The sequence below is a fragment of the Hylobates moloch genome, unplaced genomic scaffold (genome assembly GCF_009828535.3).
Source record: "Hylobates moloch isolate HMO894 unplaced genomic scaffold, HMol_V3 SCAFFOLD_14, whole genome shotgun sequence".
NCBI classification, from domain to species: Eukaryota; Metazoa; Chordata; class Mammalia; order Primates; family Hylobatidae; genus Hylobates; species Hylobates moloch.
In genome coordinates this window covers 56,988,802-57,012,352 of record NW_026652289.1, presented here as the reverse complement: position 1 = coordinate 57,012,352, position 23,551 = coordinate 56,988,802, and the positions used below count along the sequence as shown (strand labels likewise).

Below are 23,551 nucleotides of genomic sequence, written 5' to 3'. Positions count from 1 at the left end.
TGTAATGACAAAATATCATTGGCTTAATACAATGGTTTTTCTCTCATACTTGTTCATGAAGAGTCAGCAAGGACCCTGCTCATTATGGTCCCTCGGGGACCCAGGTTGTTGGAAGCTCCACCATTTTAGATAGCTCCCTTCAAGGTCAGCCATCTTTGCAGTCATGTCCCCCAACAGCTGCAAAATTTGCTCTGATGCCCAAGAATTGAGCATCAGCAGTTAAATGCTTCAACATGAAAGTGACACCTGCCACTCCCACTCACATCCCATTGGCCAGAACTAGTCACATGGCCAAACCTAACTTCAGAAGGGTGGAGAATTGTAATCCTCCATGTACCCGAAAAGTAGAGAAGCCAGATACTGAGAAACATCAGTAATGTCTAACAGAAATCCATTCTACCATTCATTCCCTTTGCCGAAAGTGAAAAGATTAGTACTTTCATCAGTTTGTAAACTGTACTTTTGAAGTAAATCCTGGTAGCTTGCACGGGGGCTGGAAGGATTTCCAGAAAGCCATATGTAATTTGGGAATGACATTCACTTAAGCTCATAGAATATCATTATTTGATGTAAAATGCCCCATTTGCAACACAGGACCAAAATGCACTAACCACAAAATTCCACTTCACAAGGGTCTGGGCTCTAATTTCTTCATTCTTTAAATGAGGCATTCTGTGATTTGGAATGGAAGCCCAGTTGTAGTCGTAAGAATTTTACTTAATTCAAGAATTATTCTCACTGAATATGTGCCAGTTCTGAAAGGAATGCAAAGTCAAATTTTGCATCTTCTTTGCTCAAGGGCCTTTAGATGTAACAACACAGACATGATACAAGGCTGACAATGACATTATGATTTAAATATGTTAAACAACTTATTATTAAATTGTGAATCAACAAAAAGTTATGTTCTTTATTTTATGGTTTTGCATAGTCCTGACTCACTGCCCACATATCCCTCTTGTTCCTCAGTTCTTATCCCTGATTTCTTACAGGATGGCCTAAGATAGCTATAGATGTCTTTATTTAGCAAAAAAAAAAAAAAAAAGAAAGAAAAGAAAAAAGAAAAGCCAAGGCAGAAAAATATGTTACTCCTGTTAATGTTTTTTTCTTATTCAAAATAAAACTTACTTTAGCTTCATGAGAAATGATACATCTTACAATATATATTACTGACTTTTTTCAGTAAAGATAGGTCAAGAAAGAAATTGTACTGTTCATTAGCCACCAAAATACTAGTATTGGGGGCTTATTGGAAAAGTAGTAACAAAGGCAACTTTTTTTTGCAACTTTCTTTTTCTTTTATTGGACAGTCTCACTCTGTCACCTAGGCTGGAGTGGAGTGGCATGATCATAGCTCACTGTAGCCTTGACCTCTTGGGCTCAAGCGATCCTCCTACCTCAGCCTCCCTAGTAGCTGGGACTACAGGTACACACCGCTATGCCCAGCTAACTGTTTTTGGTTTTTGTTTGTTTGTTTGTTTGTTTTAGAAACAGGGTTTCACCATGTTGCCCAGGGAGGTCCCAAACACCTGGGCTCAAGCGATCCACCCACCTCAGCCTCCCAAAGTGCTAGGACTATAGGTGTGAGCCACTGCACCTGGCCTAGGCAACTTTCTAATCCTACATAGTGAAATTAGAGGGCCAGCTGTGGCAAATCTAGGGGGTAATTTATGGCAAGAGAGCCAGGGGGTTGCCCAGGACTGGTCTCAAATTCTCCCTTATTGGAGTAATTTCAGTGATGTAAGTTGAGGCCACTGACCCACATGACTCCTTCAGAACCGAGAGCAGGAAGGACAGCATGACATAAAGTCCCAAGCCATGCTGATTATTGTTTAAAAACTTCAGGCTTTTTCCAAATTGCATGATATCTTAATCTTTGATTTCTTCTTATTTTAAGTGTAAAAATCCATCCCTTTATTTTATAAACCCTGATTTTGCCATGAAGCGGTCTCTGAACTTCTCAGCTGTTACTGCCCAGTTTATCCCTTAATTCCTATTCCACCTACCATGTGGTTCATCTCTTGTTTATCTCCCCAGCTAGATATTAAGCCCATTGAGAGCAGGGATGTAACATACGCCACTTTTGATTTCTCTAAAGGACCAGGTCAGTGCTAGGCACATGGTAGATGTTTAATTAATCTTTCATTAATATAACAAGTCACCTAATGATTTAGATCTTTCCTTCAAAACCCACCTACAGACACACACACACACACACACACTTACATGCTCTGATCATTTAGTCTTTCCCTGAATGACTCCAGTGGTGAAGAGCTCACTTCCTCCCAAAACAGCCCTTCCATCTTCAGTCAACTGCTAATGTAATGAGCTAAGATTTACTGAGTGCCTACTATGTTCCAGGCATGGTGCTAAGCCCTTTACAGAGATTATAACATTAATCCTTACAGCAATCTTTTGAGGAAGGCATTCCCTAAGGCTTTGTTTCCCAATCACTACATGGGATCAGTCCTTCTATACCATTCCTCTGTAAGCCCCAGTCCAATTTCTTGGGACCACAGATAGAAAATCTAATCTTTTTTCCTAGTGACAAAGTTTCCAATGTGGGGGCCATCTAGCAATGCCTGCCTTCTTTTCGTCTTGTTAAACCCCCCAGGTCTTTACACCATTGTTAACAACAATCACTGAGTCTCATTGAACACTCACTGTAGTCCAGGCACTGTGAGGAAGGCTTTCTTTTTGTGCTTTAAATTATTTCTTCCCTTTTATGATTGACAGAAAGGTTATGCATCTTGCCTAAGGTCACACAGCTAGTGTATGGCCAACAGAACTGCAATCCTGGAAGAGTGTGATTCCGAAGACAGAGTTTCTCATTACTGTTTGGCATCATTGCCACTTAATGGTGATTTTCACTGTTTTAACAGTTTAGAATCCCTCATGTCACTTTCATAATAAAAGGGAGAAAAGGGCAAATACTTCATCACAGAAAGAAGATTCATTAAAGGGATATTTTTAAGCCACTGTTTTCACAGGAAAACCAAATGCTAGAAAAGGTACAATGCTAAAAAGAAACTGTAAAAAAAAAATTGATACCTATACCACAGTAAAGTTATTCCAGGTAATTTAACTTTTGAGCTAGAAACCGAGGGTTCTCCTTGCATCAGGGTGCTCTCACCCTGTAGTCCTGAGAAGATGACCTGTTTTAGGCAAATACATAAAACCAAATGGAATATATTAGAAAGGAAGTGTCACAGACCAGTGTCCAAAGGTTTTCGGAGAGCAGAACATGGAGCAGTGTGGACGGTACACAGAGAGAGGAGGATTTATTACAAGTCAGGATCATTCAGGGATGAACTGGCTTCCTTAACAGGTGGAGGGCTGCCTGTCACTGGAGAAAGTCAAACAAAATCAGATAGACAGGGCTCTTGCAAGGACAGAAATGGCTTAGAAAGTTACCAGGCACCCAGGAGATCATCTGAAGGTGTATTAAAAGTTAACATTAAGAGTCTAGGTTCTGGGACTGGAATGCCTGGGTTACATTCCTGCTCAACATCTTACTCTTCTTGGACAATTTACTCAACTGCCTCCGTTTTCTCATCTCTAAAATTGAAATAATAGTATGACTTTCCTCTTGGGGTATTGGGAGGAGTCAGCGAGTTAATTTAAATAGTAAAACATTTTTAAAGTGCCATGTATGTGCTAAATCATCTGGTCCTGTGGTCCTAACACTTTTTCATGAAAATGATCTTGTTTCCAAAGAAAAGAGATATAAGTAATCCCAACGCATAAAACAAATTTTTTAAAACCACTAGTATGTTTTTTTAGCATAAATTAATTTCCTTTTTGAGACAATTTTTAGGTTCAAGAGTACATGTGCAGGTTTGTTTTATAGGTAAACTCATGTCACAGGGGCTTGTTGTACAGATTGTTTCATCACCCCAGTACGAAGCCTAGTACCCAATAGTTATTTTTTCTGCTCCTCTCCTTTCTCCCACCCTCCACCCTCAAGTAGGCCCCAGTGTCTGTTGTTCCCCTCTATGTGTCCATGTGTCTCATCATTTAGCTCCCACTTGTAAGTGAGAACATGTGGTATTTGGTTTTCTGTTCCTGCATTAGTTTGCTAAGGATGACGGCCTCCAGCTTCATCCATGTTCCTGCAAAGGACATGATCTTGTTGTTTAGTATAAATTAATTTCTAATTAAAACACTAACATCTAACTCTTATACAGGCATTTAGTGAACATGTGGCTATTTTGTTCATTAGAAAATTTAGCACAAGTAATATGGAAAATGATTTGAATGCCTTAGCATTCACTTTATTTCTGAATTGTGTTTCAATTTACAACCTTTGAAGAGTTCTTAATTAACATAGGCAAGAAATTATAGACAGATAGTCTCTTTGGTTAAATAAAAATGGCGGCAGTTTGTTCCAAAGGCTGCATAAAAATGAGTTAATCCGGAGATGTCTGGTGTGTTATATAGGCATATACTATGGTTGAGTATATACTGTTTATCACGGTTCTTCACATTTTGAAAATATATCTTAAAGATTATGAAAATACTGAAGTAGAGCCTTGGAATAGCTTGAAAGCCACTGACCTATCTCATTTAGCAGACATGATTTATAGATTAAATTAGCCCCAGTGCCTGTCCAAGGTCTCAACAGAAAACAGTAGGACTCAGGCTAACACCAGGGTCTAACTGATTGTGGTTAAACCAGATGATCTCTATGTTTTCTTCTGTTCTAAGAGTCTATGATTCTAGCATTCTATGTTTAGTGGGAATACTTGCCAATAAGCCTGATTTTACTATAATAAGCCTCTTCTTCCTTCAATTGGTTAGGCCATTTTGTTCTATACTACAAATCTGTTATGAAATGAAATTTCAGAGCTATATTTTCTGAAAAGGATAAATGTCCTTTGCTCCAAATTCATTTTATTTTTATTCCTATCCACTTCAGTTTGTATAAAATACAGAATTCTAATCTTCACCAGCAAGAATTTGTGGTTTTTCCTAATACAAACTGGTAACTGTAAGCTCCAGATTTTCAAAAAAAATTCAAATTTGACTTTCACAGCCAGCTAGGTCAATGCTCTATGCCACCTTTGTATTCTGTTCCTCTGACATTTTAGCTTTTATTTTTTAAAAACTGGTTCCATTTGTTGATGACTTTGAGCCACAGCAAGGAGGAAGATGGATATCTTCATCTATGCTGCTGACATGGTTTTCCAGCCATCCTAAGAAGTGAATAAATCATTTTACTGGTTGCTAATCTGAATGGCTTTGTATCAGTCACGTCACCATTACCAACTTATTTGAGGCAGAGATTTTTCTAGTATTCAAGTAGACACTTCCAATACCTTCCTCTAGCAGTCCATTTCACCCCTCAGCTCAGGGATAATGCCTTGGTTAGTTCATGGAATCCTTAGGTGGCAATAACAGTTCAAAATGAATACTCTACTGCAGCTCCTAATAAGTTATGGATTTATAGCCTTCCCCTGCTCAAGAGCTGCAGAAGTTCCTTCAGCTTAAAGGGAATAGGCTGTTTTTCTATCATTATTTAAAAACACAAGTTGAACAGTGATTTCCTTGCAGCCCTCAAATCATACACAGAATACAGTCTCAAAGCTGATACCTTAGGGCTCAAAATGGGGAGCCCTAGGGTCACTAGGGTGACTCAAACCCAGAGGAAAGATGGTCTTGGGGTGTATTAGCCTGTTTTCATGCTGCTATGAAGGCCTGCCCAAGATTCCGTAATTTATAAAGGAAAGAGGCGTAATTGACTCACAATTCCACAAGGCTGAGGAGGCCTCAGGAAACTTACAATCATGGTAGAAGGGGAAGCAAACATGTCCTTCTTCACATGATGGCAGGAAGGAGAATGAGAGCCACCTGAAGGAGGAAGCCTCCTATAAAGCCATCAGATCTCATGAGAACTTACTATCATAACAGCATGGGGGAAACTGCCCCCATGATTTAATTATCTCCCACCGGGTTCCTCCACCACACATGAGATTTGAGTGAGGACATAGCCAAACCATATCATGAGGAAATCCTGGCCTGTCATGGAAATCATGATACCATGGTTTTAGATTCCCTTTCTGATCATCAAAGAACATTCTAGAGGCCTGAGGCAGAGTGTGCCACCAGAAGAAATAGAAGCTGTTCAAAATAATTTAAAGTCCCAGGCCCTTGGGTTTGCTTTGGGGAGAAAAGCTTTTATCACAGCCTTTTGGTGCAATAGAAAACAAAATGTTTGGGAGAGGTTTTAGTACCAGCACTTCAGGCAGTGCATGTAGGCAATGGATAAGAGAGAACTCAAAGCTTCTGGGAAATTGGAGGTGTCCCATGTTTATAAAGGGGAAATTCAAGATGCGATTAAGACAACTCCTTTCCAAGAAATACCAGGACAAAGCAAGTACTCAAAAGCCACCCACTGTCACTTTCCCTCATCCCTCCACCTGTCCAACACATGCACCTTTCAGTGGGGGCTCTGCACTTGCTGGCATCTGCTATTCACTACCATATTCCCTGTTTCAATCACTCCATTAATCTCCTTGCCTTTGTGGCTTCCACCTTAAAACTCTGCTTTTGAGTTTTTGAACTAGATAGGTATGAGTGCAGATCCTAGCACTTGGCTGTGTGACCTCAGGCAAATTACTTAATCTCCCTCTTTCCTCCATTATTAAAATGGTAGTAAATATATTCACCCTGTCAGATAACCAACAGATACCAGTTTCTTTTCTTTATATTGCTTTTTTTGGTGCTCAGGAGCATTCTGCAGACCTCTCTGAATAATGGGAGCACACTTTTCTTACGGAACCTAAAGTCACCAGAGTCCATAAGTTGTCAAAATGGAATCCTTGATTCTTTTTGACTTTGGCTCTTTCTCTCTTTTAACCAGAGTTTGTTCTCTGCTGGAGAAATGCTTTTCTTTTTACTTCCATATTTGCTGCCGTTTCACATTTTTAAAAGTATATTCAGGCCATTCTCTAGCTAAATAACATTCCAATCAGCTATTGTTTAAGCTGGGAATTGATATCATTTATTTGTGTTTCTTTGAATTTGCCCTCTATGTTATCTTTAACTTGACTTTAAATAAAACATAATATGCATTGAGTTCCTTCCATGTGTCAGATGCTTTTTACAAACATAAACTGGCTTTATCATCATAAAACCAACCCAGTAAATTAGGAGATATAATTAATAAATAGTGTCACTAATTATTATGTATTTTCACTTTATGACAGCAAAGTATTTTTGCCGTCAAAGCATAAGGACACTGGATTATTTTCAAAATCCCTACCTTCACTCAGTTGTCCATACCTGAGGTAAGGCTTATTCTTGAGCGGCTGCAGCCCTAGGCTCTCCCTTCCACCTGGAATCAGGGAATCACATATAGGCATAATGCCTAGGAGGAAAAAATCAGCTCGTTTAAGTGAAGGCTGACATCAGGAGGCCTTTTGAGCCAGAACAATGACATGATGATAGCTGTGTCTTTGGAAGATAAATGTCACAACCACATGCAGTATAGATTACCTGAAACCACAACATTTAGCCTTTATGCTTACACATCTAGGGGGCATGATTTAAAAGCTCATAAATACAATCTGGATTTTAAAGAAGGGACTGGTGAAAATTAAGAATTTCTACCAAAGAAGGTGAAGGATCAGTGTTTTTCCAACTGGTTTATGTGTCCTAAATATTTATGTATACAAGTGCATATTGTTAGTGCAGTCACTTGGAAGCCATGTGTGGGCAGCAGATCTGCTATTGCCCTACCTTTCAGTTTAAAGTTGGAAGAGAACGGAAATTCTCTGCCAGCATGAGAATCATTCATCTGGCTGCCACCTGAATTACTGTTAAGCAACACATTGAGTTGACAGATAACCCTGTTCTTAGCCATCCTTCAAGAAAAGCATGAAGGAGCCTTCATGTTTAAACATTTTAGCCAAATTTCTTCCTTCTGACAATGCATGGAACACAATGTCTTTATTCCTAAAGAAATATTCATATTGGATGTATCTATGGTTAGAAGAGAGAATAATAAGGAATTATCTTTATTTAATTTCTTAGTCATTCTGGTCTCAGAGAGCAAGCTCTCAGGTTGGGTAATGACATCGCCCAAGGAATCTGATGTTTTTCATTGAGCTATAAATATCTCTCAACTTGGCAAACCAATAGTTCCCATTCCCAGGATGACAAATGAGAAAAACCATTACTATTTCAGTGGATAGTTTTGGATCTAGGAATTTGTTATGGGAGGAAGGGTGGTGTTATAGATGTCCCTTCATGGGGGGTAAATCAGCACAATATGGGACTTCAGAGGACTTCAATATGGGATTGCAAAGGAATCAAGAGACGCTGTAGGAGATGCTGAAGCAGTGTGGCCAGGCCTCGTGGGAGGGGAGGCCTCGGATAGGGAGTAAAGCCTGTGTGTAAGCACGTTGGGGAAAGCCCGAGAGCAGCCTGAGAGATATGAGTGTATATGTGGCCCTTGGTCAGTCATCTACCAGGCCCTGTTCTTACAGGAAGGGTTTCTATTGTCCTAAGAGACACTACAACTAGCAGCGGAAAAAGCTCCTAGACTTTGGGGCCAGAAGGCACTTATTTCAAACCCACCACCGTCACTTCTGTGTAAGCTTTGACCTATTACTTACCTTCTCGGAGCTTTGGCAAAATAGGGATAGTAATTCTTACCTCCTGGGGTTGTTGAGATAATTAGGCAGGATAACATATTAGGTAAGGTGCCAAGCACGTGGCGAGCGGTCCAGCCATAATAGCTGTCATATATCCATGGGGCCTCCTACTGCCTAAATCCCTATGAGATGCTTGAATGCCCTGATTGCATCTGTTTTCCACCTACAACTCATCTAAGACCATGACCCAACATGCCCAACCCATAGGCTCCACCCAGCAGTCTCCCTTGCTCTGTTTCTAAAATGAAAATAATCCCTTTCCAGTTTCTTAGGCTTTCCATAGCTGGTGTCCAAGACAAACCAGGAAATATTATCAAAAGAAAATATTTTTTTAAGTTGTTTTTTTTTTTTATTAGAAAAGTAACAAAGATAAAAGAAATCTCTGGAAGCCTTGATCACCATTGTCCCAGAGCATTATTGAAATGCAAATAGATTGTGGCAGTTTACCTGTTACAGCTCTGTCTTCAAACACCACTTGAGAATCATGTGAAAAGAAAGTGGGGTTTCAGTGGACAGTGCAAATAGACAAGCCTCCCCTGTTGGTAGAGAAGTATATGTAGCTTGTGTGAAAAAGGGGATCCCACGGCCAGACTGCCAAGTGACGCATCTCAAGGAGAAGGAGAGGCACAACATTTTACCAGCCCCTACTTCATGCCAGTTCTGAATTAGGTACCTTCATTTACACATTTCATTTAAGCCTCACAAGAGATTTGTGAATTACACTTTGATCCCTCATTTTACAGGTAACAAAACTAGGGCTCAGAAAATGATGTCACCTGCAGGTGTAATGTGCATTATTAGGAAGGCTCTTAGGTGAACATTCATGTGTCTAGAAGAAAAGATGTTTTGAACATATGGGATGTAGAAAAGAAATTTTTGTTCAATTCTTTAAATCCCAGCAAGTGAACTTCAGATTCAAGGTCCTTAGGAGTGCCCCCATCACTCAGAGCTTCTCTTTGGCTCTTCTCCACCATCTCCTAGTTTCTCCTCTCCCTTTCCTCTCTGTCCCTTTCCTCTCTCTCCAGCACTGGAAGCAAAACTAGGCTTTTCTATTTAGCCAGATCTCAGGGCCTTTTTGTTTGTTTTCTGTTTTTTTGAGACAGAGTTTCATTCTTGTTGCCCAGGCTGGAGTGCAATGGTGTGATCTCAGCTCACTGCAATCTCTGCCTCCTGGGGTCAAGTGATTCTCCTGCCTCAGCCTCCCAAGTAGCTGGGATTACAGGTGCCCACCAACATGCCTGGCTAATTTTTGTATTTTTTTAGTAGAGGTGAGGTTTCACCATGTTGGCCAGGCTGGTCTTGAACTCCTGACCTCAGGTGATCTGCCCACCTCAGCCTCCCAAACTGCTAGGATTACAGGCATGAGCCACTGCACCAGCCTGATAGCTTCTTTTGCTATGCAGAAGCTCTTAAGTAGATCCCATTTGCCAATTTTTGCTTTTGTTATGATTGCTTTTGGCATCTTTGTCATGAAATCTTTGCCAGTTCCTATGTCCGGAATGGTGTTACATAGGTTGTCTTCCAGGGTTTTTGCAGTTTGGGGTTTTACATTTAAGTCTTTAATCCATCTTGAGTTGATTTTTTATATGGTATAAGGAAGGGGTTCAGTTTCAATCTTCTGCATATGGCTAGCCAGTTATGGCAGCAACATTTATTGACTAGGGAGTTCTTTCAGTTCTGTGATAGTTCATTTGCTCTTCAACCATTTCCTGGTGAAAACAGCCAATAAGGAAGTCAGGAAAGGACTGCCAGCTGCAAGAAGTGACTTCTGACATCCAGAGGAGGGATGGCAGAGACCTTCTGGTAGTTGGAACCACTTAATATAAAGGGTGGCAATCTCTCACACCTCAGAATGCCTCTGAGTCATCTAGAGCAAGAGTCAGCAAGTTATAGCCCATGGGCCAAATCCAGCAAGTAAACAAAATCTAGCATGTGAGCCTAATCCACCTGCCACCTGTTTGTGTAAATAAAGTTTTATTAGAACATAGCCATAAGTCATCCATGGCTGTTCTCACGCTGCAACAATCCAGCAGAGTGGCTGCAACAGAGACCATATGACTGCAATGCCTAAGGTAGTTTCTCTCTGGCTCTTTACAAAAGAAGCTTGCTGACCCACAATGTACAGCAGCACCTTTCAAACCTGAATGTGCATAGGAATCACCTGAGAATGCTGTTAAACTGCAGATTCTGATTCAGTAGCCCTGGGAAGCGGTGCAAGACTTCTAAAATGCCCCAGATGATGCCTACGCTGCTGGTCCATGGACCACACTTTGAGTAACAAGGGGCCAGAGAAAATAAACTAATGCTTATTGTAAGATTCTCCCCGCGGGCCTGAGAGCTTAAGGAGATGAATAACTCCTCCCTTCTCAGGCCCAGTCCCAAGACGCAAGGCTACTTGCGCCAGCAGCGTGCTCCAGCAAAATAGCAGAAGCAGGAAGAGAGCCAGCCAGAAGGCACGTACCCCTGAAAATCAAGAAAGAGGCCATCCGGGTACAACATAGCAGTAATGTCAGACTAGGACACTTCCTGTTTACAGGAGACTGTAAAACCTTCGCCCTGTCCTCACTTGGGGCTGACGCCATTTTAGGCCTCAGCCCGCCTGCACCCCGGCGCTCATTAAAACAGCATGTTGCTCCACACCGCCTCCTGTTGTCTGTTGGCACACTCTCAGGGTTCGAACCAGTACAAGAACCTTACACTTATTAGTCTTGATTTTTTTAAAAAACTGAGAATTATAAAATATACTTTAGAAGGATTCCTATCCAAAAAGCTAAAATAAAAATGCATAGGGTTTTAGAGGAAAATTCCGATGAAAGAATGGGGGAGAGAGAATTATTATAACTAAATTCGATGAATGAATTAATGAGTATCAAGATCTATGCTCAGACCCTTGCTGTAAGATGGCTCCATCAAAGGCCTGTCCCCCAGTGGAGTTGCTGCCTCAAGAACACTAGTATTCTTCCAGGTTCTCAGGCCAGGAACCTTGGTCTTCCTTACTCCACCTTTGGTAGAACATCCATCTTCAGTCCAGTTGGCCATTCCTTCAGCGTGATGTTGGTGGGCCCTTGCCCTCCATTCTAATTTCATCTCTCTGGTCCAGGCCTCCATCACTTTGTGCCCATCTTAATGCAGTTGTCTGTGTGTGTCCCAGTCTCCAGTCTCTTCCATCTCCAGTCCATTGCCTGTGTTTGCCAGACATCTTCTGAAAAGAGCTTTTCAGCCTGCCATTTCCCACTCAAGAGTCTTCGGACTTAAGATCCCACACTTTGGTTGCCAGCCTTTTCTCTCATCTCTTCCCACTCACCCAGTCAGTCCTCTCAGCAGTCCCTGGAGATGGCCCAATGATATCTAAGAAGCCCATATATTCCCCAATGTTGTAATTCATTTACACAGATTTTAAAGCATTTTTCTTGAACATTTTGGAAATACAAGATCTGAATATTTCACCTACCTTTTTTTTTTTTGATGTTTCAAAAAAATTTTAAGAAACGAAATCATGCCTTAACAACATGGCAGAAACTTGCACATAAGAGCACAGTAAATATGCAGTCAGCCTGGATCTCTGGGTCCACCCTTCTTGTGTTTCTCAACAGTCATTTTTTTTGTTAATGTTGGATCACTGCTTCTTGTACTTAAACTAGTTGTTTAGGTTAAGTACCCTCTTGCAAAGGCTTAGAGGTGCCATCTTGTGGAGAAAAATGCAAACAGGCACATTTGGCTTGTGTGTTAAGGAAATGACAAGGATGCCAGCGTGAATCTCCATCATTGCCTTCTGGCCATGGGGACAGTCCCCTGAGAGCCTTCTGGGGACCTGCATTGGTAGACCCAGGCCATCTGCGCTCAGGAGGCCCTGTAAATCAGGCCAGTGTGCAAGCAGCCTCCATCCTGGATCAGAGTTCATCAACCCAACTCACTATTGCCTTTTTGCTGATAATCTAGCTTCCAGAACTCTGCCCTATAGGGTGTAGGCAGTGTCTCTCTGCTCCATTCTGCAAGGAACTTCCTAGTCTTGACCCCTTATCAGCCCCAAACCACAGCTTCTAACAGACCCATCCCATGTGGTTTTTTCCTGCTGCCAGCCCCTCCTGAGACACTAAAAAATTACAATAAAATCTGGCCAGACATATTATGATCTCTTTAAACACAATTCACCATACGGCTCTACACATTAAAAGTAAAGTGAAAGTCTAGAGGTTTCTAGTATTCTATACAAAAATATGGTTACCTTACTTTTATAATAGAGCAATTATCACTGTCAAAAGCTATTTCAGGCCTCTCTCCTCCTTCCCCCATTTCAGTCCATGGAGGAGGAAAATTATGAAAGTAAAGCATTAGAATTTTAGAGTTTGGGATATCCCTACCCTCCAGAGAACAATGACCCTAGTTGGAATTGGGGGAGGTGGTAATTATCTTACAGAATATGATATGTTTACCTTTCGGGACTCCTTTCTTCAGATTTGTAAACATAGCTGCAGTTGATTCTTACCCAGTTTTATCCTACAAGAGCGCCAACATTTTCTTCCAGTTGAGTCCCTTGATAAGATGCTATCCTGTTATGAACTAGGATGAGGTACTGAAAAGTGACAGCCATAAGCTTGATTAAAACCAGATCACTCGTTTTACAATTGCTTTCATTTAGGAAGCCAAAATACCTCTTATCCCATGGACCATTCCTTCTCTTCAAATGAATGGCATTGTCAATTTGATCTCCATTGATTCCTGTTTCCAATTTAATTTTGTGTATATAAAGCAAATTTCCCTCCCTTTAAACATGGCAGGATTCTACATATCAGGGCTGTATCTCTTTTTAAAAGCAAAAAATTTGGCACCGGAAGGGATCTTAGAGATGAGCCAGTTCGAAGAGCAGGTTGGTCCCGTAACTTTGTTGATTCCTCAACTAGCTGCTCTTTCATTCAACAAATGCTTATTAAACACCTACTAAGTCCCAGGTACTGTGCTCTTTGCAATACATAATCATACTCATGCTGAAGTTAAGCCAAAAGGCAATCTTAAAGAACTTGAGAAGGTTTGATAGCAGTAAGGAACTATTTTTGGAAACTGGATAATTAGGTGTTCTTTGCTTATTAGCTTCTCTGACATTTACAAAGGCTGTTTGTGCACTTCTGTGGAACTGCCATCATTTTAAAGCTTTCTGGGGAATCTGTCATGTGTTCCTAGGTGTCCCATGAGCTTTGGAATAAAGAGCAGTGATTCTCCATTGAGGGTGATTTTGCTCCCATGGGGAACATTTGGCAATGTCTGGAGACATTTTTTTTTTTTTTTTTTTTTGAGACGGAGTCTCGCTCTGTCGCCCAGGCTGGAGTGCAGTGGCGCAATCTCGGCTCACTGCAAGCTCCGCCTCCTGGGTTCACGCCATTCTCCTGCCTCAGCCTCTCCGAGTAGCTGGGACTACAGGCGCCCGCCACCACGTCCGGCTAATTTTTTGTATTTTTAGTAGAGACGGGGTTTCACCGTGGTCTCGATTTCCTGACCTGGTGATCCACCCGCCTTGGCCTCCCAAAGTGCTGGGATTACAAGCGTGAGCCACCGCGCCCGGCCCCGTCTGGAGACATTTTTGTTTGTCACACTGAGAGGGATGCTCCTGGCATCTGGTGGGTAGAAGCCAGGGATGCTGCTAAACATCCTACAATGCATAAGGCAGCCCCCATAAGAAAGACCTTTCAGGACCAAAACATCAGTAGAGCTGGAGTTGAGAAGCCCTCACCTTGAGGAAGAAGAGCAGGCAGGAGGATGACAAGCTAGGTTTCTAAACCCTGACAGTCCTTCAGCCAAAGCAGTTCTGCTCTTCTCATTTCACATGGTGGAGCTTTGGATTTCCACATGAGATTTTATTTTTGAAGTATATTTTTTCTACTTAAAAAAGTTGAAGACTACTGTGGTAGAAGACAACTCTCTGCCTTCTGTTTTACAATTGAGTCACTTTGGAACAAATCAAGTGGGTGTATATGATACAGGATGAGGGCGATCAGGGGTAGATTTGGAAGCATCTGCCTGAGCCTTGGTTTTGGCTGCACAGGACTCTGCCCATCTCCCTCTCAACATTTACAAACAATATTGAAGTGATTTGATTGTGTCTGACTTTCAATTTAGACCAGGGATTGGCAATTTTTTTCTATAAGGGGCCAGATCTAAATATTTTAGGCTTCGTAGACTTTACTGTTTGTGTTGCAACTACTCAATCTGCTGTTGCAGCACAAAAGCAGCCATAGACAATAACTAAACAAATGGGAGTGGTTGTGTTCTAATAAATCTTTATTTATAAAAACAGGTTGGGAGCCAGATTTGTCCTACTAGCTACAGTTTGCTGACCCCCAATTTAGACTGTAAATAGGAACCTTGTTTGTTTTACCTTCATGCCTCTGCTTCCTACCACTGAATTGGCACATAGTTGAAGTTGGCTCAGGAAACATTTACTGAACTATATTGAAGGTCAGTTTTACAGGCATAAGTGTTAGAAGATTTTAATGAGAATAACAACTGGAAAAAGATCCACCCAGAATAGATTAACTGTTTCCTTATGTTGAACATTTAGGATGTTTCCAATTTTTTATTAATAATACTGTGATGAGCCCTTCATACAGAAACTGTTGGCCTGATTTCTTATTTCCTAGCATAAACTCCTAGAAGAAGAATTTACTGGATCAAATGGTCTATATTGCTAAATTGCTTTCCAGGAAGGTGGTATTGATCTACATTCCTAACCGTAATAACAGGAAGATATTTATCATATGCAAAGGATTTCTTTCAACAGAATGTCATGAATAAATGTTTTGGCATCCATATGCATTTCCACGAATTAGCTCACCGTAAATATAAGTAAATTGGTGTCAGCTACTAATCATTTTAATATTCTCCCATACTGTTCTACCAGCATGATTATTAAGGCACGTTGTTTTACCTGTGGGGGTCATCTAGCCAAACAGTTGAGGTTACCCTATCTCATGTGTTTATTGAGCACACACAGACACATCTGCTTCCCATTAGGGAATCAGGACCTCCACTGTCTGAATGCCTGGCACCAGCCTACCCTGCCGTGATGGACAGAGGCGTCCTCCCTGTGAAATTCACCTCCAAATATGTCATCCAGATTGCTCATTTCCCTCAGGAAATTTCATTCAGGTTAATTTTGGCACACAATTGGGAGTAATTCTTGAGCAATTTCTCCTGTGATGGTTTGCAATGTGTAAAATTTTCCTACAACGTGTTGCAAAAATCACTGGAAAAAATACAAAGGACATCTGATGGTTATCCACTGATCTTTGTAACAGCAAGAAATATCTATTTTGAATTGCAGTACATGGTGAGCAAAAAACATAAAATAAAGGTAGATCAGAGAGTAGATGTTCTTTCTGGCCTTTTTCGATAGGTACTGTTTGAGCAGTGAGAATGTACAAGCTGTGTGAGGTGTCTTGACTTTAAGGTGAACCTTGGCTGATTTTGTTTTGTTTTGTTTTTTGCACTTCAGAGTTTTCTGAATTTCACCAAATGAAGAAGAAAATATTTCTGACTAAGAAGTAGTAGAAAGTGTTACAGAAGTAAGAGTGGGTCCGGGTGGTTATATGATGATGAGATTTACTTAAAAGTGAATAGACTTCAGACAAAATCAAATACATAAAGGCAATGATGACCAAACCCAGCATTTTCTGAGAAGCCACCATATTGCAGAATTCTGCTAAGTACCTTCTGTGTTTGCCTCATTTGATTTTCCCAGCAGTCCTAAGGGGTAGCTGCTCCATCCCCATCCAGGCAGAAAAAAAATCCCAGGGCTCAGAACAGCTCATCAAAATGTCCAAAGATATAGCACTCATCAGCAGCAGAGACAGCACAAGAACGCATATTCTCCTGCCCACCCAAAGCACCCCCTGAAGACACTGCAGTGGTGCCTCTGAAAGAGTCTAGACATAGGTCAGCACTAAGTCATCCCTATCAGCGACCAATTGATCAGCCTCCTGATACACAAACCAGAATTCAAGCCAGATTCGTTTCTGAACACTGTCCTTGGGAAGAAGATCTGGATGGTGGTAGAAATGTTTTCAGCACCTACCTCAAAGAGAAGTGACTAATGCAGCATCACACAGCAAGCCAGGGACTGGGCCAGGACTGTACCCCAGGTTTTCTGGTTCCCAGCCCAACATTCTTTCCATTATTCCAAACTGTTTTTCCTGATAAATGACATCGGCTAGTGATTATACCTAATGATTATACAGCTGTGTTTTGGAGAATATCAGCTGCTTTAAAGAAAGTCATAGCACGTAATCTATACATGTGATAATAGTTCATGAAACATCAAAAAAAAATGCATCTAAAAGATGACAAATACAAACAAGGCCTATTCTTAAGTTAGTAGTATTATACTGCTGTCAATGGCATACATGGTTTTGACAAAGTGCTTTGCTTATGTAAGATATTATCGTTAGGGAAGGCTGGGTGAAAGAACACCGAAACTCTCTGCACTCATTTTAAACTTCTTATGAGTCTTACACTATTTCAAAATAAAACATTATAAGAAAGTAATGCAATAGGAAGATGGGCTAGAAAGTGTATTCACACACTGTGTGTAAAGTATAATGTTAAAAGAGCCAGTGTAAGAGAGATACATAATGGGGTTTGTCCCTCATAATCCTGCAAGAGGAGAAAGCCAGAGTCACTTCTAGGCCAGGCTCTCTCCAGTCTTCATGGTAACCACGCTTTGAACTTTTCCTCTGCACCTAGGTCACTGCCACCATCTACTCCTTCAACAAAGCTAGAACCCTCAACAAGACCTCCAATCCTTTGACCTCCAACTTCTACCTAATGGTTAAAAACATGGGCTTTGGTTTGGGGCCTTGGTTTAAATTCCAGCTGTATCTATTATTAGCATTTTAGCCTTGGGCAAATTACCTAACCTCTCTTCCAAGTCTTAGTTTCCTATAAATTTCAGCAGTCTCACAGATGGCTTTTTAGGATTAAATGGAAAAACATCTATGTTTCAGAGGACCTAGAAGATAGTAAAGACTGTAAATGTTAGACATGATAATGTTGAGGAAGATGGCAAGGAGGAGGATGAGGACAGTCACAAAGGTTTCATTTTGCATCCTAAGCATCTCTCAAATCCCTTCATGCCATCCCCATTCCCCTCATTCAGGCTGGGATATTACAACATCCTCCAGACTCTATGTACCCAATTGTTAATTATTGACTTTCTTTTTTTTTTTTTTTTAATTATACTTTAGGTTTTAGGGTACATGTGTACAATGTGCAAGTTTGTTACATATGTATCCATGTGTCATGTTGATTTCCTGCACCCATTAACTCGTCATTTAGCATTAGATGTATCTCCTAATGCTGTCCCTCCCCCCTCCCCCCACCCCACAACAGTCCCCGGAGTGTGATGTTCCCCTTCCTGTGTCCATGAGTTCTCATTGTTCAATTCCCACCTATGAGTGAGAACATGCGGTGTTTGGTTTTTTGTCCTTGCAATAGTTTACTGAGAATGATGTTTTCCAGTTTCATCCATGTCCCTACAAAGGACATGAACTCATCATTTTTTGTGGCTGCATAGTATTCCATGGTGTATATGTGCCACATTTTCTTAATCCAGTCTATCGTTGTTGGACACTTGGGTTGGTTCCAATTCTTTGCTATTGTGAATAGTGCCGCAATAAACATACGTGTGCATGTGTCTTTATAGCAGCATGATTTATAGTACTTTGGGTATATACCCAGTAATGGGATGGCTGGGTCAAATGGTATTTAATAAATGGTGCTGGGAAAACTGGCTAGCCATATGCAGAAAGCTGAAACTGGATCCCTTCCTTACACCTTATACAAAAATTAATTCAAGATGGATTAAAGACTTAAATGTTAGACCTAAAACCATTAAAATCCTACAAGAAAACCTAGGCAATACCATTCAGGACATAGGCATGGGCAAGGACTTCATGTCTAAAACACCAAAAGCAATGGCAACAAAAGCCAAAATTGACAAATGGGATCTCATTAAACTAAAGAGCTTCTGCACAGCAAAAGAAACTACCATCAGAGTGAACAGGCAACCTACAGAATGGGAGAAAATTTTTGCAACCTACTCATCTGACAAGGGGCTCATATCCAGAATCTACAATGAGCTCAAACAAATTTACAAGAAAAAACCAAACAGCCCCATCAAAAAGTGGGCAAAAGACATGAACAGACACTTCTCAAAAGAAGACATTTATGCAGCCAAAAAACACATGAAGAAATGCTCATCATCACTGGCCATCAGAGAAATGCAAATCAAAACCACAGTGAGATACCATCTCACACCAGTTAGAATGGCCATCATTAAAAAATCAGGAAACAACAGGTGCTGGAGAGGATGTGGAGAAATAGGAACACTTTTACACTGTTGGTGGGACTGTAAACTAGTTCAACCATTGTGGAAGTCAGTGTGGCGATTCCTCAGGGATCTAGAACTAGTAATTATTGACTTTCTAAAGGAGATTTGATCCTGTCCAGCACAACATAGAGCATGCAGGGGTTCCTCATGGCCTGATAGTTTGTGATTCTCTGTGTGTATGTCTGACTGCTCCTGTTAGACCCAGATTCCCAAAGTCAGGACCTGTGTCTGATTCAGCTTGAGATTTTCTGGGCAGCCTTTTCAGTGTAGTCACTCAACAATATCAGTGATGAAATACATCTTCACATGTTTCGATCTTGTCATGGCAGGTCCTTCGTGTCATTCAGATCCTAAACCAGAGGTCATCCCCCAGCCATGCCCTCCTAGACATCTAGTCCAAATCGTCCCTCATTACATCGTCTGATCTTCACAACAGCCCTGTGCAGGAGAAGGGACAGTTGTCATGTGTGTAATTTGCCCTTGGCCTCAGCTAAATATTAAGGTCTTGAATATATGTTGTCTGCCTAGTTCTCATTCTGGAGTTGTCCCTCTTGCTTTGTGAAGTAAAGGAGAGATATTTGGTAACTGCATGGGAACTCAGTCTCTTAGAGGCCTGGGTAGCCACTAGAATACTGAAGAGTGCTCCTAGTATGTTCTAAGGAAGCTATTGATCATGGCTCCGGGGAGACAGGCTGTCACCTTTAGTTCTTGGCATCCTTGTGCAGCCGCATGCTTCACTGAAACCAACCTCCAGGCTACTTGGACATCTACCAGGAAAAACTCTTGCAGCCTTTCTTTCCCATGTCTAGATTGATCTAGAGCAACCATGCTGTGCAGGAAATCTGGTGGGGGTGGGTCCATCAAATTATGCAGAGCATTTTCATATAATGTCTGATTCACAAGATCAAATAACATTTTGTCTGTGTCTGTGGTTACCTGAAGCTATCCATGCTTGTGTAATTTCCTTGTGATAGTTCCATTCTAACTGGGCTGGGGCTGAGGATTAATGTGATTAATGTGATGTCTGTCCCATCTTTGGCAACTCTCAATCATTCTTGAAATATCTCTTACACCCTAGTTACAGGAGAGAGACTCACTGGACAGTTCATTGTCTCCACTCTAGGTAAGGCCCGCTCCACACTGCAGTCATTGTTATCACCGAAAAGCAAGTCTGAGCATGGCTCTCCCCTTCTCCAGACATCTGGGGGTTGCCGATGCCATAGGATGAAAATCTGATTCTTCAGTCTGGCAAACAAGATTCTTGACAAGTTCCGCTGAACTCTCCAGCCTCATATTATCCCTCCCAGCAGGCTTGCACTTCAGCCGTGTCATTCTGTGTTCTTTCCTATCTGTGTACACATTGTTCCCTTTAACAGAAGGACCCCTGTGAGAATGAGCTCAGTCTGGACAAGTCGAGTCCAGGGGTAGCAGCAACAGACTGGAGGTTGGGAAGGCAGGGAGTGTGAGATGTCACTAGACAGGGCAGGTAATGGGTGTTGACCACCTCTCCTGTCCACCTTCCCCATTGATGACAGTCAGAGGCATCTCCTTGATTCAGTTGGAATCTTGCCTTGATAACATGGGTTCTACTATTCAAAACCCCTGTTGGTGGTGACATTTTTTTTTGTTTCAAAGCAAGGGAGAATTCAAGGGGGGTGGGGCTATGGAAATCATGTATGGAAAACATATTCCTTATTTTTTCTGCTAAAATGTGCATGGGGCAGGTTGAGAAGGATTTGAGGGAGGAGAAATACATAGCAAACATGGCAATTGGAAAGGCTAATTGGATGTGGATGAACATATTGAGATGATGTTCTATTACTGTCAGAGATAATGTTTTGCAGAGATGCTATTTGTGGAGAGAGACCAGTAATTACTGATGGGTCAATGTGTGCTTGGGAGTATGGAAGCAATAATGCAGAAGGGCAGTGCGTGCAGAAAGGTTTCAATCAGGCATGCAGCTAGAGGGGAAGGAATGGGCACTTTTTGATTTGACTCTGCCCACAGGATTTGACCTATAGGACCTACATGAAGAGACCCAGGGTTGCATAACAAAATCAAAAGTGGACTTTGACTGGTTTGCTGATCACTTTGCCCTTGAGATGTGGTCTAATTATTGCACTTAGAATTCAAGAAAGAGGACAAGCCTGTGATTTGGAGAATATGTGTCTCAAGAATTAGAATACCATTCTGATTTCAAGTATCTTTCCATATCCTCATGACCCAGTGAATAATCCTGTACTCACAACATTTCATTGTCCAAACCATAATCTACTCACTTCCATCTGCTCATGGAAAAGTGACAGAATTCTTTGTTCAGAACATGAGTCTCAATTTTAGATTCAGGAAACATGATCCTGAGCCCTGTGAGGTCAGGAGTGGAAAGCTTCAGAAGTGGAAAAAGATTTTGTGAAGATCATTCCATTTTGTTCCAAAGTTTAATTTTTGTTTTTTTTTAAAATAGGGCTTGCTCTGTTGCCCAGGCTGGAGTACAATGATGCAATCACTGTAACCTCATACTCCTGACCTCAAGTGATCGTCCCACCTTAGCCTCCTGAGTAGCTGGGACTACAGGTGTGTGCCCTCACACCTGGTTAATTTTTTATTTTTTGTAGAGACTGGATCTCACTGTGTTGCCCAGGCTGGTCTCAAAGTCCTGAGCTCAAGCAATCCTCCTGCCTCAGCCTCCTAAAGTGCTGAGATTACAGACATGAGCCACCATGTCTGGCCCAAAGTTCAATTTGTGTATGCAACATAAAATGGTTCCAACAGAAACATGAATGAGGAGGAAAAGATAAAGCAAAAAGATCTTAGAATGAGTAATGGGAAGATTTCTTTTGTAGGGGGAGGGAATTCAGGAAAGTCAGAATTCCTTTATACACTAATGAGACCAGCTCTACAAACAGCGCTCTGTGATTTAGCAGGTTATGATCTCGTTTGTTGATGATTGTGGCTCTTGCTTACCTTCATCCTTCTGCTCTGGGAAAAGTGCTCTGGGGTAACCAAGGAAAAGTCCTGCTTCTGAGGCCTCTAGAGCCACAGTTACCAGTAGAGGTTCAGCTCCCAAACAATTTAATTTCCTAAGAAACTGGTCCAGGGAACACTACTTTTGGAGGTACTTTGCTAAGTGTAGCATCTATAAGAAGACTTGAGGGCAAACCTCAGTTTCAGATGTGGTGCTTGTCATGATTCCAGAGAGATTCTTTATATAAAAATCCCAGCACAGACCATCCTCTCCCCTCTCAGAGTCCAACGGGGATTTTCAGAACAACTTCACTGTGCAACCTGTTTAAGTACATTTCTAGCACCCTGCATCTTCTCTAGTCTTTTTCCCAGTGTTATTTTTCTCCTGATCATTTGCCACCACCAAACAAACTCTGTTTTATTTACTTGTCTGGTTTACTGTCTGTGGCTCCCACCCCACTCCTAGAATATACATTTCGTAAATAGCTAGAAATGAAATTTCTTGCCCAGAGATCTTCTCCCTTCCTTCCCCTGAATGCTCCTGATACATACTATGAGTCTTTTGTTTTCTGTCTTTTTGCAGAGCATTGGCTGTGATGACTACCTAGGCTCCGACAAAGTCGTGGACAAATGTGGGGTGTGTGGAGGAGACAACACGGGCTGTCAGGTTGTGTCGGGCGTGTTTAAGCATGCCCTCACCAGCCTGGGCTACCACCGCGTCGTGGAGATTCCCCAGGGAGCCACGAAAATCAACATCACAGAGATGTACAAGAGCAACAACTATTTGGGTAAGCTTGGTCTTTTTCCAGAGAAAACCATCTGTCCCTGCCAGATGATGTATTCCTTCAGAACTGTGAGAAAGACACAGCAGTGTCCGAGAGTTCTGGGGCATGCAAGCAGTGCCCTGGGGAATGCCAAAGTACCGCCTGGCCTGCGCCTTGAAATGAGAAGCTTGGGTGGAGAACGTTTAAAAAAAAAAAAGTCCTTCTTGCGGATAAATACTTAATATCTATACATTTAAACCAGCCTTTGCTTCTCCCAAGAGAAACATGGTTATAAAGTGGATAACAGCCCAGATTGTTGCTCTGAGATGGGAGAAGCTCTTTGCAAAGCGCAGAGACCAGCCAGTGTTTGTTCTGTTGGGATTTGAGGAGGCCAGGGACAATTGATCCTATCTATACCTTCACTCCCTGGAGGTCTAAAGCAAAAGCCATTTTTCCCTTCTTTCTGCCTCATCTGCCTGGGGCAGCAGACCTATACATAGTAGTGTGCATGTCTTCTGAAAAGCTGTGGAATCCTCCAGCAATCATTTTGGGCAATATCATCAATATTGAGAGGCCATTTTTAACCCATTTTTCTACAAAAGATCTTTGTTGATCCTTCCTTCTGGACTTTTGAGCTATTTGCATTCCATCTGATAAAAACCACAAATCAGTCAAACACATTACTTTTTTTTTTTTTTTTTTTTTGAGACAGAATCTCGCCCTGTCGCCCAGGTTCGAGTGCAGTAGTGCGATCTTGGCTCACTGCAGCCTGCACCTCCCAGGTTCAA

At 41.5% G+C, this 23,551-nt stretch overlaps 1 protein-coding gene across 1 annotated transcript in view; it reads left to right on the top strand.

Annotated features, from left to right (window-relative positions):
- The window catches only part of THSD4 (thrombospondin type 1 domain containing 4), a 663,778-nt gene that overhangs the window by 497,636 nt on the left and 142,591 nt on the right, over window positions 1-23,551 (top strand). Inside the window, exon 7 of the mRNA XM_032174674.2 lies at window positions 22,583-22,787. Coding sequence (XP_032030565.1) covers window positions 22,583-22,787 — 205 coding nt within the window. The remainder of the gene's footprint in view (window positions 1-22,582; window positions 22,788-23,551) is intronic.